Raw genomic sequence first — 18,604 nt, 5'->3', positions numbered from 1 at the left:
GTGAAGATCTTTTCCCATTCTGTGGGTGGTCATTTTGTCTTACTGACTGTGTCTTTTGCCTTACAGAATCTTCTCAGTTTCAGGAGGTCGAATTTATTATTTGAAGATCTCAATGTCTGTGCTACTGGTGTAATGTTCAGGAAGTTGTCTCCTGTGCCTATTTGTTTAAGGATATCTCCAAATTTCTCTTCTAGAGAATTCAATGTGGCTGGATTTATGGTGAGGTCTTTGATCCATTTTCACTTAAGTTTTGTGCATGGTGACAGATATGGATCTATCTGCAGTCTTCTGCATGTCCGAATCCAGTTGTGCCTGCACAATTTGTTGAAGATGCTATCTTTCTTCCATTGTATACATTTAGCATCTTCGTCGAAAATAAGTTGTTCGTAGGTCTGTGGGTTAATATCAGGGTTTTGAATTTGATTCCATTGGTCTATCTGTCTATTTTTGTGCCAATACCATGCTGTTTTCAGGATTATAACTGTGTAATAGAGCTTGAAGTCAGGGATCGTGATGCCTCCAGAAGATCCTTTATTGTAAAGAGTTGTTTTGTCTATCCTGTGCTTTTTTATTTTTCCATATATAGTTGAGTGTTGTTCTTTTAATGTATGTGAAAACTGTGTTGGGATTTTGATGGGGATTGCATTGACTCTGTAGATTACTGTTGGCAAGACTGGCATTTTACTATGTTGATTCTACCTATTCAAGAGCATGGGAGATCTTTCCATTTTCTGGTATCATCTTTAATTTCTTTCTTTAAGGACTCATATTTCTTACTGTTCAGGTCTTTCACTTTTTTTGTTAGTGTTAACCCAAGATATTTTATGTTACTTGTGGATATTGTGAAGGTTGATGTTTCTCTGATTTCTTTCTCATGGCATTTATCATCTGTATAAAGTATGGCTACTGATTTTTTGAGTTAATTGTGTATGCTGCTACTTTGCTAAAGGTTTTTATCAGCTGTAGGAGTTCCCTGGTAAAGTTTTTCAGGTCACTTATGAAGTCTATCATATCATCTGCAAACAGTGCAAGTTTGAATTCTTCCTTTCCAATTTGTATCCCTTTCATCTCCTTTTGTTTTCTTATTGCTCTAACTAGAACTTCAAGTACTATATTGAAGAGATATGGAGAGAGTGGACATCTTTGTCTTGTTCCTGATTTTAGAGGAATCACTTTGTGTTTCTCTCATTTATTTTGATGTTGGCTGTTGGTTTGGTATATATTGCTTTTATCATATTTAGATATGTTCTTGTTATTCCTGTTCTATCCAAGATCTTTATCATGAAGTGATGTTGGATTCATCAAAGGCTTTTTCAGCATCTAGTGAGATGATCAGGTTGTTTTCTTTTTCAGTTTGTTAATATGGTGGATTATATTAATGGATTTTTGTATGTTTAACCATCATTGCATCCCTGGAATGAAGCCTACTTGATCATAATGGATGATTTTTCTGATGTGTTCTTGGATTCCATTAGCCAATATTTTGTTGAGTATTTTTGCATGTATGCTCATGAGGGATATTGGTCTGTAGTTCTCTTTTTTAGTTGTGTCTTTTTGTGGCTTGGGTATCAAATTAACTGTATTTTTGAAAAAAGAGTGGCAATATCCTTTCTGCTTCTACTGTGTGGAACAACTTGTGCAGTACTGGTATTAGCTCTTGTTTGAATTTCTAATATAATTCTGCAGTGAATCCCTCTGGCACTGGGGTTATTTTTGGTTGGAAGGCTTTTGATGACTGCTTCTTTCATTCAGGGTTGTAGGATGATTTAAACTGCTTATCTGTTCTTGGTTTAATTTTTGTAACTGACATCTATCCGGGAAACTGACCATTTTCTTTAGATTTTCAAATTTTATGGAGTATAGGTTTTCAAAGACGACCGGATGATTCTTTGGATTTCCTCAGTGTCTGTTGTTATATTCCCCTTTTCATTTCTGATTTTGTTAATTAGCATGCTATCTCTGTGCCCTTTTGTTAGTTTGGATAGAGTTTTTTCTATCTTGTTGATCTTCTCAAACAGCCAACTCTTTGTTTCATTTATTCTTTGTAATATTTTCCTAGTTTCTACTTTATTGATTTCAGCCCTCAGTTTGATTATTTCCTGGCATCTACTCCTCCTTGGTGAGTGGGCTACTTTTTGCTCTAAAGCTTTCAGTTGTTCTGTCAATTCTCTAGTGTGACTTTTCTCCAATTTCTTCAAGTGGGCACTTAGGGCTAAGAACTTTCCTCTTAGCACTGCTTTCAGAGTGTCCCTAATTTTGGGTATGCTGTGTCTGCATTCTCCTTAAATTCTAGGAAGTCTTTAATTTTTATTTTTATTTCTTCCTCAACCCAGGAATGGTTTAATTGGGTGTTATTAATTTTCAATAAGTTTGTAGTTTTTTGCAATTTGTATTGCTGTTGAATTCGAGCTTTAAAGCATGGTGATCTGATAAGATGCAGGGGGTTATTTCAATTCTTTTGTATCTGTTGAGGTTTGCTTTAATTCCAACTATGTGGTTAATTTAGCGAAGGTTCCATGTGACTCTGAGAAGGTATATTCTTTGTTTGGGTGGAATGTTCACAGATATTTGTTAATCCCAATTGGGTAATAACTCTTCTTAGATCCTTTGTTTCTTTGTTAAGTTTCTGTCTGCTTGTCCTCTCTAGTGGTGAAAGCGGCATGTTGAAGTCTCTTACTATAAGTGATTGTGGTTTTAAGTGTGGTTTGAGCTGTAGTAATGTTTCTTTTACAAATGTGTGTGCCTTTGTATTTGAGGCATAGATGTTTAGGATTGAGACTTCATCTGGAAGGTCTTTTGCTGTGATCAGTATGAAATATCCTTCTTCATCTCTTTTGATTGATTTTATTTTGAAGTCTAATTTGTTAGATATTAAGATTGCTACACTAGCTTGTTTCTTGGGCCCATTTGATTGGAAAAGTTTTCCCCTTACTCTGAGGTAATCTCTGTCTTTGTAGTTGAGGTGTGTTTCTTGTATACAGCAGAAGGATGTATTCTTTCTTCATGTCCATTTTGTTAGCCTGTATGTTTTTATGGGCAGGTTAAGACCATTGACATTGAGGGATATTAATGTCCATTAATTGTTTGTTCTTGTTTGTTTGGGATTTATTGTTGGTGGTGTCATTGTGTGTGAATTTCACCCTCCTGTTTCTTTTCGTGTTTGGTAGAATTGGATTATATATTCCCTATATTTTTGTGAGTGTAGTTATCCTCGTTGTGTTGGAGTTTTCCTTCTAGAATTTTCTGTAGTTCTGGATTTGTTGATATGTATTGTTTAAGTCTGGTTTTGTCATGGAATATCTTGTTTTCTCCATCTATGGTGACTGAAAGTTTTGATGGGTAAAGTAGTCTGGGTTGGCATCCATGCTCCATTAGTGTTTGTAGGATATCTATTCAAGACCTTCTGGCTTTCAAAGTTTCCATAGAGGAGTCTTGTGTGATTCTGATAGGTCTGCCTTTATATGTTACTTGGCCTTTTTCCTTTGCTGCTCTTAATATTTTCTCTTTATTCTGAAGGTTTGATGTTTTTATTATTATGTGCCAAGGGGACTTCTCTTTATGGTCCAGTCTGTTTGGTGTTCTGTAAGCTTCTTGTACTTTCATAGTCATATCTTTCTGTAGGTTGGGGAAGTTTTCTTCTATGATTTTGTTGAATATGCTTTCTGTACATTTGAGCTGTATTTCTTCACCTTCTTCTATACCTATTATTCTTAGGTTTGGCCTTTTCACGGTGTCCCATATTTCCTGGATATTTTGTGTTAAGGATTTGTTAGACTTGAGATTTTCTTTGGTTGATGACTTTATATCCTCTAGCGAGTCTTCAACAACTGAGATTCTCTCTTCCATCTCTTCTATTCTATTGGTTATACTCACATCTTTAGTTCCTGATCATTTATCCAGCCTTTCTATTTCCAGCATCACCTCATTCTGTGTTTTCTTTATTGTTTCTATGTCAGCTTTAATGTTTTGAACTGTTTTGAGTGCTTCCTTCACTTGTTTGGTTGTTTTTTCTTGGCTTTCTTTAGATTCTTTGAGAGATTTGTTAACTTCTTGAATTCTTTGGTTTGTCTTTTCCTGCATTTCATGCAATTTTTTGCTTGTTTTCTCTTCTTTCTCCTTAAGGGATTTTCTTGTTTTCTCTTTAAAGGACTCTATCATCTTCCTCAGATAATTTTTGAGGTCCATCTCTTCCTCATGCTCTGTGTTGGGGTTTCAGATCTTGCTGGTGTAGATTCCATAGATTCAGGTGGTGTCATATTGGTTTTTCTGTTGTTGAATGTGTTCTTACTCTGTCTTCTTCCCATCCCTTCTTCCAGTGAGTGCAGGTGGCTCGGCTTCTGGCAGCAGCGGGATTACAGAGGGTGGTGGGTGGACAAGGGTGTGGTGTGTTCAGACTTAGGATGACCTTCCTGAGGCTCGTTCACCCACTGAGGTTAGGGTACCACTGCAGGACAGAGGGCAGGGTGTAGACAGGGGTCACCTTTCTATTTCTATGTGAATTTTAATTACTTATTTTATTTTTGAGATTATAATTACATTATTTCTCCCTTCCATTTCCTCTCTCAAACCATATCACATACCTCTCCTTGCTTGCTGTCACATATATTGTCTGTTTTTTTATTACTTGTTGTTACAACCTGGTCAGTCTATAAAATGTTAAATGTATATATGTATTCAGGAATGACTATATGACGTTGAGTAATCTATTGCTGTCCTCTCCCCTAAGGAAGAGAACATATACAACTCTCAGCATTCCTTAGGGACCTGTAGTTCTTTGCTTGGGGTGAGGCCTCATGGTCTTTCTCCTGTCTACTTCAGCATGTCTATGGTTTTTGTTCTTGTTAAGGTCACATTTAGGCAGGCATGTTGGTGATGTTTAGGAGCATAATTTGTGACATTGTTAGGAGAAACAGTCACACAGAAGAATTCCTGATTCTCTATCTTTTTCTGCCTCCTCTGCCCCAATGTTTCATGTGACGTGGGTTTGAAAGTTATTCTATCCATATATCAACTGGGAGTCTCTGTCTGCATTTTGATGAATTGTGCTTTCATTTAATGGTCTCAGTCTGATGTAAGAAGAATTTTCCTTGATTAGGGTTGATGATTACTCTGCTCTGGGGATATATGGACAAATATTAGGAGTGTAATTAGGAATGATGTAGGTTTGGGAAAGTGGTGGTTATTGGTTTTCCCACCAAGTTCCAAGACCTCACTAGACATAGGTAGCTGCCCCAGTCTTCAGTGCCAGGAATGACTTCCCTGTTGACAACCAGATCCAAACTCAGTTTGAAAGCTCAGCACACCCAGAGTCTGCCAATGCTGTGGTGAGAGTGCTACCTCCATCCACCAATCAAGGGGAAGAGGACAAACATCAGCGTATTGGAACTGTTTGCACTAAAGCTGTGCAAAAGGAGTTGGTAGAGAAGGTCTCTAAGGCAATTACCAGAGTTCTGTTCTTGGGCCACTACTCCATGAATGCTGGGGAACATAGAAGGATGTTGTATGCCAGGTAGGCAAAGACACCTATGGCCTCTCTATGGTGATCATCACTGCTGAGAAAATTGCTCACCAGTACTACAGCTTAGATGAGCTTAGCAAAAGAGGAATTTACCGTCACCCGAATGAGCTGATGAAGGAGTCATTTCTCATATTAGTCACAGAGTTTTCATGCCCATGACCTTTAATTTTGCCAGAATGTTTACAGTCAAGCCTAGCAATGTCTGAGTAGACAAGCAGGATTTTGAGTGGATTTACTTTTACACATATCAATGTGCTAGGTCCTATCCTTAATTATATTCAAAAGAGGGTCATCTTCCCTTTAATAAACAAGAAAAGAAGGCTGTGTATATTTATCTAATTATGACGTGAGACTTTCCATATGATATTTGGGTAAATTATCTTTATTGTGCAGCTTTCAACTTTGCCCTGGAATTCCACTGTTTCTGACAGTTTACAGTCAATACTCACCTGGTGCCCTCATTCCCAGCAGAGTACCCAAGTGTGCTCATCAATAAATCCTCAGTGAAACTGCATCTGTTTTGGTGAAATTGGGGTCATGACTCCAAGAATGCTGGGAAAACAAAGGTCTCTCCTCCCTCAGGGCATGGCAAATATCACTACTTCCTTCCAGGGCCACCTAAATTCCTCATAACCGAGAGCTTCGTAGCCTCCACTGGTTGTGAATTTCAAATTTCTGTTACTGTTGATGGGATGAAGACAGGTGGTCCACATGAGGGTGTGTTTTCATTTTCTGATGACAGATGCCACACTCATGTAAGACTCTGTTCCATACTTGATCTGGGAAATATTTAGTGTTCTTATAGAAAGAAACCTTCCAGAGACTTTCAAAAGGCAGATAACAAGTCAGCTGCCTAAAATGGCTCACTTTAAAAGGGCTTTGAGAAATAGTGGACAACACTCATTTGAGGGTGGAACTTTAGTTATGACACTCAGTATCTAGGCTCTTAGGCTCTTAACTATAGATCATTAAGCTATGTTATCAAAGGGTATTTTTACATGTGCTTATTTTTAAAATACATGTATAAATATATATATATATATATATATATATATATATATATATATATACCCTTTACCTTTCTATGCATCTTTCTTTCAGTAAATGTTATAACTCAGTCCATTGCTTATGCTGATGATCTATAACATAAAACTCCCCAAAAGAAAAAAGAAAACACTTTGGCCTCAAGTTCAATTTCTTGCAGTTTCCAAACAATTACATCGTCAATGGACCATCTTATATTCAAAGTTAGAGTGGAGTATAATTTTTTATCTATGCATTAAGAAAACAAAACAGGTTTCTGGTTCAGGATCTGAGGCCCTGCTCCTGGGCACATGATGCCAGGGGTCTGCACTTGGAATCTGAAATCTGTGGGAGCCCACAAACCCAGAGACTGCAAAGCTCATGGTAATGGTTCCACCTAAGTCCATGAGAAGAGGACAGACATTAGAGTAGTGTAACGGTTTATAACTATCAGAAGGGAACCTTGGTCCCATAAAAACCAGGAGACCCACCAAAAGAAAGGATGGAAATAAGGCAATATAAAAGCAAATTCAACAACAGAAAAATCAATATGACACAATTGGAGGCTCGGGAACAGACCCCAGCAAGACCTGAACATCACAATGCATATGAAGCAGAAGAGAATGACCTAAAAAACAATTTCATGAAAATGATAGAGGGCTTCAAAGAGGATATGAGAAAGTCCCTTAAAAATGGGAGAAAAAAACAAAAAGTACAATATATCAACAAATCTCTCAAAGAAACTGTTCAATACCTAAAAACAATAAAGACAATAAAGAAAGCACAATCTGAGGGAATTCTGGAAATGGAAAAGCTGGGTAAATGATCAGGAACTACAGATGCAAGCATAACCAATAGAATACAAGTGATGGAAGAGAGAATCTCAGGAGTTGAAGACACAATAGTGAAAATAGAATCATCAAACAAAGAAAATCTCATGTCCAGCAACTCCCTAACAAAAAATACCCAGCAAATATGGGATAATGTGAAAAGACCAAACCAAAGAATAATAGATATAGAAGAAGGAGAAGAAATCAAACTCAAAGGCACAGAAAATATATTCAACAAAATTATACAAGAGAACTTTACCGACCTAAAGAAAGACATGCCAATGAAAGTACAAGCAGCCTACAAAACATCAAATAGACTGGAACAATAAAAAAAGGTCTCCTCATCACATAATAATCAAAACACCAAACTTACAGAGATAATATTAAGAGCACCAAAGGAAAATGATCAAGTAACTTATGAAGGCAAACCTATAAGAATTACACCAGAATTTTCCGTGGAAACTCTGAAAGCTGGAAGGTCCTGGGTAGATATTCTACCTACACTAAGAGACCATGGATGGCAGTCTAGATTACTATACCCAGCAAAGCTTTCAATCAATATAGATGGAGAAAACAAGATATTACATGACAAAACCAGATTCAAAAAATGCACATACCCAAAACAAGTCCTACAGAACATTCTGGAAGAAAATCTGCAATGCAAGGATGTTAACTACAACCAGAAAAATATAGGCAATAGATAATCTTACATTACTAAAAGCAAAAAGGAAAAAGGGATAGAATCCCACACATAATTTCACCACCATCACCAGATCAAAAACCAACAAGAATGAACAATCAATGGTAATTAATATCCCTCATTATTAATGGTCTTAAATTGCCTATCAAAAGACACAAATTAACAGAATAGATAAGAAGACAAAATCCATCCTTTTGCTGCATACAAGAAACAGACCTCAACTTCAAAGACAGACGGTACCTAAGAATTAAAGTTTGGGGAAAGATTATCCAATCAAAATGACCCAAGAAACAAGCTGGAGTAGCAATACTAATATCCAACAAATTGGACTTAAAAATAAAATCAATCAAAAGAGATTAAGGCGGTCACTTCCTACTCATCAAATGAGAAATCCAGCAGGACAAAATCTCAGTTTGGAACATTTATGCCCCCAATACAAAGGCATCCACTTTGTAAAAAAAAAATTACTAAAACTCAAATGACACATGAAACCTCACACATTTATAGTGGGAGACTCCAACACCCACTCTCACCACTGGACAGGAACACAAGACAGAAACTTAACAAAGAAACAAAGGAACTAATCAAAGTTATGGCCTAATTGGACTTAACAGATATCTATAGAGCATTCTATCCCAATACAAAACAATTTACCTTCTTCTCAGTTCCACATGGAACATTCTCTAAAATCAACTACATAGTTGGCAACATAACAAACCTCAACTGGTACAAAAAATTGAAATAACCCCCTGCATCTTATCAGACCAAAATGCTTTAAAGTTATAATTCATCATCAAAACAAATTGTAGAAAACATACAAATGCAGGGAAATTAAGTAACACTCAATTGCACAATTCCTTGGTAGAGGAAGAAATGAAAAAAGAAATTGCAGATTTCCTAGAATTCAATGAGAATGCAGACACAACATACCCAAAACTATGGAACACTTTGAAAACATCGTTAAGAGGAAACATCATAGTGCTAAGAGCCCACATGAAGAAACAGGAGAATAATCCATCAGAGAATTAACAGCACAACTGAAACCTTTAGAAAAGAAAGAAGACAATACAACTCTGAGCAGCAGATGCCAGGAAATAATCAAATTGAAGGCTTAAATCAATAAAATCGAAAATAGGAGAAAAATACAAAGAATGAATATAACATGCTGGGCGTTGGTGTTGCACACTTTTAATCCCAGCACTCGGAGGCAGAGGCAGGCAGATCTCTGTAAGTTCAAGGCCAGCCTGGTCTCCAGAGTGAGTGCCAGGATAGGCTCCAAAGCTATACAAAGAAATCCTGTTTCGAAAAACCAAAAAAAAAAAAAAACAACCAAACAAAATTAAATGAATCAATATAATGAAGAGTTGGTTCTTCGAGAAAATCAACAAGATAGACAAACCTTTATCCAAACTTACCAAACAGCAGACAGTGAACATGCAAATGAATAAAATCAGGAATGAAAAGAGATCATAACAACACACAATGAGGAAATCCAGAGAATCATCAGGTCATACTTCGAAAATCTATATTCCTAAAATTAAAAAATCTAAATGAAATGGATAAGTTTCTGGACATATTTAACTTACCAAAATTAAATCAAGAACAGATAAGCAACTTAATTAGACCTATAACCACTAATGAAATTGAAGTAGTCATGAGATGTCTCCTAACCAAAAAAACCCCAGGGCCAGATGACATCAGTGAAGCATTCTACTAGAAATTCAAGGTACAGCTAATACCAATTTGCCTCAAAATATCCCACACAATAGAAGCAGAAGGGTCATTGCCAAACTATTTTACAAGGCTTCAGTAACCTTGATATGAAAGCTAAACAAAGAAACATCTAAGGAAGAGAACTACAGACCAATATCCCTTATGAACATTGATGTAAAAATTCTCAAAAAAATATACTGGCAAATTGAATCCAAGACCACATCAGAGAGCCAGGCATTGATGGCACATTACTTTAATCTCAGCACTCGGGAGGCAGAAGCAGGAAGAACTCTGTGAGTTCCAGGTCAGCCTGGTCTCCAGAGTGAGTGACAGGATAGGCTCTAAAGCTACACAGAGAAACCCTGACTTAAAAAAAAAAACACCCCCCCCAAAAAAAACCAGGAACACATTGTAGAAATCATCAACCATGATTTTTCCACGGAAACTCTGAAATCCAGAAAGTCCTGGGTAGATACTCTACCTATGCTAAGAGACCATGGATGACAGCCCAGACTATTATAACCAGCAAAGCTTTCAATCAATTTTTATGGAGAAAACAAGATATTCCATGACAAAACCAGATTCAAACAATACATATCACCCAATCCAATCCTACAGAAAGTTCTGGAAAGAAAACTGCAACCCAAGGAATTTAACTACAACCAGAAAATATAGGAAATAAATAATCCCACTTTGCTATCAGAAAGAAGGAAAAAGGGATGGAAACCCACACATGCTTTCACCACCACCACTAAATCCAAAACAAACAAGAATGAATAATAAACCAATGGTAGTTAATATCCCTCAATGTTAATGGTTTTAGCTCGCATATAAAATGACACAGGCTAGCAGAATCGAGAAGAAGACAGAATCCAACCTTCTCTTGCATACAAGATACACATCTCAACTGCAAATACAGATCGTACCTCAGAGTAAAGAGTTGGGAAAGATATTCCAATTAAATGAACCCAAGAAACAAGTGAAGGTAGCAATAATAATATCCAACAAATTGTAATTTAAACTAAAAATCAATAAAAAGAGATGAAGGATGTCACTTCCTACTCATCACAGGAGAAATCCAACTGGAGGAAGTCTCACTTCTGAACATTTATGCCCCAAATAGAAAGGCATCCACCTTTGTAAAAGAAACATTACTAAAACTCAAATCACACATAAAACCATACACACTTATAGTGGGAGACTTCAAAACCCACTCTCACCACTGGACAGGAACACCAGACAGAAAATTTAATAAAGAAACAAAGGAACTAATAGAAGTTATGGCCCAATTGGGCTTCACAGACATCTATAGAACATCCCATCCAAATACAAAACAATATCCCTTCTGCTTAGCACAAGGAACCTTCTCTAAAATCGACCACATACTTGGCAACATAGTAAACATCAACAGGCACAATAAAATTAAAATAACACCCTGTATCTTACCAGACCACCATGCTTTAAAGTTAGAATTCAACATCAACACGAATTGCAGAAAACCTACAAATTCATGGAAATTAAGTAACACCCAATTGCACAATTCCTTGGTAGAGGAAAAAATGAAAAAAAAAAGGAAATTAAAGGCTTCCTAGAATTCAATGAGAATTCAGACACAATATACCCAAACTTTGGGACACTTTGAAAGCAGTGCTAAGAGGAAAGTTCATAGTGCTAAGTGCCCACATGAAGAAACAGGACAATAATAACACTAGACAAATAACAGCACAATTGAAAGCTCTAGAACACAAAGAATCCCAGTACACCCCAGAGAGGCAGACGGCATGAACATGCAAATTAACAAAACCAGAATGAAGCAGGGGGACATAACAAGAGACACAGAGGAATTCCAGAGAATCATCATGTTAACCAGTAATTTCAGGGGGACATAACAAGAGACACAGAGGAATTCCAGAGAATCATCATGTTATAATTTGAAAACCTGTATTCCTCAAAAATAGAAAATTTCACTTACAAAAATTAAATCAAGAACAGATAAGCAACTTAAATAGAACTGTAAGCCCTAATGAAATAGAAGCAGTCATCAAAAGTCTACCAACCAAAAAATGCCCAAGGCCAGAAGGCTTCAGTGCAGAATTCTACCAGAAATTTGAGGAACAGATAACACCAATTCTCCTCAAAGTATTCCACAAAATAGAAGCAGAAGGGTTATGGCCAAACTCTTTTTATAAGGCTTCAATAAACTTGAAACCCAAGGCACACAAACACACAACCAAGAAAGTGAACTACAGACCAATACTCCTCATGAATATTGATTCAAAAATACTCAATAAAATACTGGCAAATCAAATCCAAGAACATATCAGAGAAATCATCCACTGTTATCAAGTAGGCTTCATCCCAGTGAATCAAGTATGGTTCAACATATGAATATCCAACAATATAATCCACCATATAAACAGACTGAGGAAAAAACACACGATTGTCTCAGTATATGTGGAAAAATCCTTTGACATAACCCAACATCCCTTCATGATAAAGTTCGTGGAGAGATCAGGGATAACAGGAAAATAACTTAACATAATAAAAGCAATATACAGCAAGCCAACAGCCAACATCAAACTAAATGGAGAGAAATTCAATGCAATTCCTCAAAAATCGGGGAGAAGTATTGAACTTTAATTTCTACCTAGAGCAATAAGAAAACAAAAGGAGATCAAGGGGAAACAATTCAGAAAGGAAGACGTCAAACTTCCACTATTTGCAGATGATGTGATTGTCTACTTAAGTGACCTGAAGAATTCTACCAGGGAACTCCTACAGCTGATACACCTTCAGCAAAGTGGGAGGATACAAGATTAACTCAAAAATATCTCTAGCCCTAATATATACAGTGAAACATTTGTGGAGAAAGAAATCAGAGAAACATCACACTTTACAATTGTTACAAACAACATAAAATACCTTGTGGTAAGGCTAACCAAAAAAGTGAAAGACTCATACTCTAAGAATTTTAAGTCTCTAATGAAAGAAAATAAAGAAGATACCAGAAAATGGAAAGATCTCCCATGCTCTTAGTTAGGTAGGATCAACATAGTAAAAATGGCAAACTTGCCAAAACCAATCTACAGATTCAATGCAATCCCCATCAAAATCTAAACACAATTCTTCACAGACATTGAAAGAACATTTCTGAACTATTTATGAAGAAACAAAAGACCCAGGTTAACCAAAACAACTCTGTACAATAGAGGAACTTCTGGAGGCATCACCATCCATGACTTCAAGCTGCAATACAGAGCTATAGTCCTGAAAACAACTTGGTATTGGTACAAAAATAGACAGGTAGAACAATCAAATAGAGTTGAAAACCCCAAATATCAACCCACACACATACAAACACTTGATTTTTGACAAAGAAGCTAAATTTATAAGATGGAGCAATGAAAGCATCTTCAACAAATGGTGTTGGCATAACTGGATGCTGGAATGTAGAAGAATGCTGTTAGATCCATGTCTATTGCCATGTATAACACTTAAGTCCAAATGGATCAAAGACCTCAAAATAAATCAAGCAACACTGAACCTATTAGAAGACAAATTGGGAAATGCCCTTGAATTAATTGGTGCAGGAGAATGCTTCCTGTACAATAAACCAGTAGCACAGACACTAAGATCAACAACTGATAAATGGGACTTGCTGAAACTGAGAAGCTTCTTTAAGGCTAATGACACAGTCAGTAAGACAAAACACAGGTCACAGACTGGAAAAAGTTATTCACCAACACCACATCTGATAGAAGGCTGATTTCCAAAATATACAAAAAACTCCAAGAAGCGAGTCTACAAAATACCAAACAATCAAATTAAAAAGTGGGGTACAGAACTAAAGAGACAATTCTCAATAGAGGAATCTAAAATGGCTGAAAGGCATATAAGAAAGTGTTCAACATCTTTAGTCATAAGGTAAATGCAAATCAAAACAACTCTGAGATACCATCTTACTCCAGTTAGAATGGATAAAATCAAAAACACCAATGACAGTTTTTGCTGGAGAGAATATGGAGAAAGAGTAACACTCCTCCTTTGCAGGTGGTAGTGCCACCTTGTACAGCCAATTTGGAAATCAGTATGGCGACTCCCAAGAACATGGGAATCAATCTGCCACCAGATCCAGCAATTCCACTCTTAGGCATATACCCAAAAGATGCACATTCATACAACAAGGATATCTGGTCAAAGATGTTCGTAGCAGCAATAGTTGTAATAGCCAGAACTTGAAAGCAATCTAGATGCCCCTCAACTGAAAAATGGATAGAGAAACTGCGGTACATTTACACAATGGAGTACTACTCAGCAGAAAAAAATAGAATCTTGAAATTTGCAGGAAAATGGATGGAAGTAGAAGAAACCATTCTGAGCAATGTAACCCAATCACAAAAAGACAAACTTGGTATGTACTCACTCATATATGGATTTTAGGGAAAAAAGTAAAGGTATACCAGCCTACAATCCATACTGCCAGAGAAGATAGTAAACAAGGAGGATACTAAGAAAGACTTACATGGTCCCCTGGATAAGAGGAAAGGGACAAGATCTCCAGAGCAAATTGGGATCAAGGGAGGAAGGGGACGGGAGCTAGGCGGATGAGACGGGGAGAAGAGGAGGGTTGAGAAGGACACGAGGGAGCAACAAGTTGAGTTGGGGGAAGAATAGAAGAAAACAAGAAAGGAGATACCATAAGAGTGGGAGACATTTTAGGTTTACAGAAATCAGGCTCTACAGAAAGGTCTGGAGATCTACAAAGATGACACCAACTAGCAATTTAAGCAACAGAGGAGAGACTCCCTTAAATGCCCTCCCCTGATAATGAGATTGATGACTGTCTCATATGCCATTCTATAGTGTTCATGAAGCAGCTGGTGGAAGTAGAAGCAGATACCCACAGTTAAACCTTGAACTGAACTGAAATCCAGTTGCAGAGAAGAATGAATGATGAGAAAGGGGTGCAGACCTGGCTGGAGAAACCCACAGAAAAAGCTGACCTGAACAACAGGGAACTCTTGTTCCCCAGACTGATAGCTGCGACAATTGTATGGGACTGATCAAGGCCCCAGGAACATGGGTTTCAGTAAGGAGACCTTGGAAATCTATGGGACTTCCTGTAGTATTTCAATATTTATCCCTATTATAGTTGTGGATTTGGGAGCCCATTCCACATCATCCCGGAGCCAAGACACATAGGGGTGGGCTTAGGCCCTATCCCAAATGATATGATAGACTCTGATGACCTCCTATGGAAGGCCTCACTCTCCCTGGGGAGCAGAAAGGATATGGGATAGGTAGGGTTTTGGTTGGGGGGTGGTAAGGGAGGAAGAGGGAACTGGGATTGACATGAAAAACTATCTTTTTTCTAATTCAAATTTAAAAATTTAGAAAAAAGAATACAATAAGATGACAATAATAAAGTAATATATGGTAACATATAAGTTGGAAGCTACTTGATAAAATACTTAGAGAATAAAATCAACCTTGTCCAAGACTGATACTGAATATGACCCCTGGAATCCAAATGAAGAATTGTATGTCTTTCATGGCTGGTGGCTTTATATAAATTGAGAGTCTCCATCCCTTAATTTAGGTTTGGTCAACCTGAATAAAGACAGGGATGTGATAGACCCAATACCTTGAAAAAACATATCTTGATCCAGTCTTGAACTTGAAGGATATTTGGGGATCCTGTTGGAAGAAGAAAACCCCCCAAGTCTTTAAACCTTTCCTTAGAATCAGATGAGGAATGTGACAAAGGGGCCAAAAGCTTACCATCTTCATACTCAGGAAGTTTGTCAGCTTTATTGTCTATTTGTTGTCCCACTATCTATCTTTCAGCCAGTATTTGTGTAAGTCCTAGTGCCAAACATACATATACAAGAATTTAGTATGTGTCAATAAATTCCTGCTATGAGGCTTTATTGTAGACTGTCAGTTTTCTACTCTTCTTCTTTCTTTTTTATATGTCCCTTGAATTTTTAATTCTGTCATGAATCCAAATAGAGGCTATGATCTAGATCATCATGGATACTGAAATGTATTTTTACTAAATCAGAAGTAAGACCTTGTTTTTGGAAATGAGAAAAAGGAGGAACCTCCATAGACACTCAGTGCACTTCAAATCCAACTTTATCTGAATAATGACCTCAGAAGTTAGAGTCACCAAGAATAGCAGCTGAGCTATCTCAGGCTCACACTTCAGCTATGCTCAACATTTTATACTATGATTTGTTCCATTGTGAGTGGATAACTCCAGTACTGTTGACAGTAATAAGTTCCAATATCTTCTGGCTCCAAACTGCTGATGCTGAGTGTAAAATCTGTCCCAGACTCACTGCCACTGAACCTTGCAGGGACCCCAGGAGACCAACTGGATGCTTCATAGACCAGGAGCTTAGGAGATTGCCCTGGTTTTTGCTGATACCAACTTAATGTTCTGCTAAGTCTCTGACTGACTTGACAGTTGATGCTGACTGTGTCTTTTAGTGATACAGTCTGAGATGGAGACTGGGTCAGCTGGATATCACAACTGGAACCTGGAATTAACCAGAGAAAACACAATATAAACTATTCAACTCTGTATTTTGGTCCCTTCATAGAATTCCCTGACAGCCAGGCAGCACTGACCACACTGAGACAAGCACTGCTGTCCTCCATACCTGGGATCCAGAGCAGCAGCAGCCCCAGGAGATGAGCAGGAGCCCTCATGCCTATGCTGTGTTCTGAATAGGACTGTTCCTAGCACAGTATGTGACCAACCCATAAAGAAGTCCTCAGAACAGTGGAATGTTCTGTTGTATGCAAATCAGCAGGGTCTAGATTATGTGGGCACAGCTGCAGGGCTCTTTCTCCTCAGGAATTGACCCTGTACGAGCCTCTGGGCCTGTTCAGGGCACTGTGTCATTTTTCTGCAAAAAAAGGGTGTTTCTCTCTAGGACTCAGAGGAGAGACTGATGCTGCTTTGTTAAGACTAGATTATCTTTCATTTATAAATGGTCAGTGGCATGCATTTTTTTAAACCTCATATTTTTGTCCATCTTTAACAAGGGCAATTCCTGAAATTTGAAGATATTCAGAAGTTATCATTTGGTCATGTGCATTGTCTTGAGGCTAGGAAGATTTCTTTGGCCTGTTTCCCAGAATTTTGTGTTCTGGTTACCCTCCTATACCATCAATCCATGGTGGGAAAATACACAATAATATATATTGATAAACAAAAAGAGGGGAGGGTGGGAGGGTGAGGAAATGGGGGATGGATATGAAAATATGAACATAATTAAGGAATTTTTAAGCTAATTTTTGATAGGATAAAAATAATTTTAAATTTAATATTAGATGAAAATATGTGAATAGATAATATATGTAAAGCTGTACTATACATAATCTTCCAGGTAGAGACTATCCATAAGATCATATGCCACCCTCCACTTACTGTCTTCTAATAAATGGTGTCTTTCCTGCTTTGTTTATTATTCTTTCCTACTCCTTTCCAATAAAAGTATAAGCATCAGGGGTTCTTGTCTAAAAATGTTTTTGTATATACTCAAATGTGACTTGCCTCAGTACTTAATGTATATCAAGTTCATGTTTTTGTGAGTGATGTGGCAGAGACAACAATTTGCAATTAAATTCCAGGATAAGGTGTCTTAATTATTCAAATCTCAAATATTTCTGTGAATATTGTTAAAAAATATTTTCACACATAGTATAATTCTATACACTTTATCTGTGTTTTAAGATTTCCTTAACTAAAATATATATCTATTTTAAACCATGTTTCCTCCATAGATCTTTTTTTGTTTATTCTGTGGTGTAAGAAATGAAATGGGGCCTAGAGAGATGGCTCAGTGGTTAAGAACACTGATTGTTCTTCAGAGAACCTGTGTTCAATTCCCAGAACCCACATGGCAGCTCATGCCTGTCTTTAACTGTAAAGTTTGATACTCTCACACAGACATACATGCAGACAAGACACCAATGCATATAGAATAAAATATATTTTTTCAAATAAGATAATTAAGCAGGGATGTTTCAGGTCTCATGATGAAAATATACTCTCTTAAATCAGTACACATTCAATAAAGACTCACTGACAATAAACACAAACCTTTTACTAAATATATTACTGCAAGAAAAAAATATTCCAAAGAGAAAGTCTTCAAGAATGCTAAATCCAAGCCACTCTTTGTATGACTATGGTTGAGTTTCACACTCTGCCCCTGTTCTCACTATGCTCAGAGAACCTTCAACCATGATATACATATGTATCATGTAGATATCATAGATAACCATATACCCCTGGGGTCACACACTCCTTGTCACATGCAGTGTTCAGTTTTCATGTCCAGTCAGGAATTCATATTTTATGTCTTCTGATTAATCTTTGTTTCTAAAAGTAAGTACTGGAACAATTTTGGCCTTTACCTAATAATTTGTCAGTTGTATGACTGTTGTCTTGCTTATTTGCTCCACACCTTGAACATTTCGATGTTCATATTATCCTCACTAAACTATCACAAACCTAAAATGTATGGGCTCAATGTTGGTAAAGGCACACACTAACAAGCCTGATGACCAGAGCTTGATCCAAAAATCAACCTGGTGGATGGAGAGGTCAAATTTCACAGAAAGTAATGATATCCATGTGTCTACAAGTGATGATATATTGTTTATAATCTTATAAAGCCACTGAAGATCAGAATACAAATCAATCACACTAGAAATCAATAGAAGGTGGGCAGGGGTATCACACACCTTTAATCCCAAGACTCAGGAGACAGAGGCAGATGGATCTCTGTGAGTCGAGGACAC

At 37.2% G+C, this 18,604-nt stretch overlaps 1 gene segment (V, D, J or C); it reads right to left on the bottom strand.

The window, feature by feature from the left end:
• Positions 1-16,009: 16,009 nt before the first annotated feature.
• LOC113838270 lies at positions 16,010-16,507 on the bottom strand. The segment is given in 2 exon segments: positions 16,010-16,329; positions 16,453-16,507. Coding segments are annotated over 2 exon segments (369 nt in total).
• Positions 16,508-18,604: the final 2,097 nt, after the last annotated feature.

This window comes from Cricetulus griseus, unplaced genomic scaffold, assembly GCF_003668045.3.
Source record: "Cricetulus griseus strain 17A/GY unplaced genomic scaffold, alternate assembly CriGri-PICRH-1.0 unplaced_scaffold_20, whole genome shotgun sequence".
NCBI classification, from domain to species: Eukaryota; Metazoa; Chordata; class Mammalia; order Rodentia; family Cricetidae; genus Cricetulus; species Cricetulus griseus.
The sequence above is the reverse complement of the archived record's forward strand: the minus strand, read 5'-3'. Positions and strand labels throughout refer to the sequence as shown.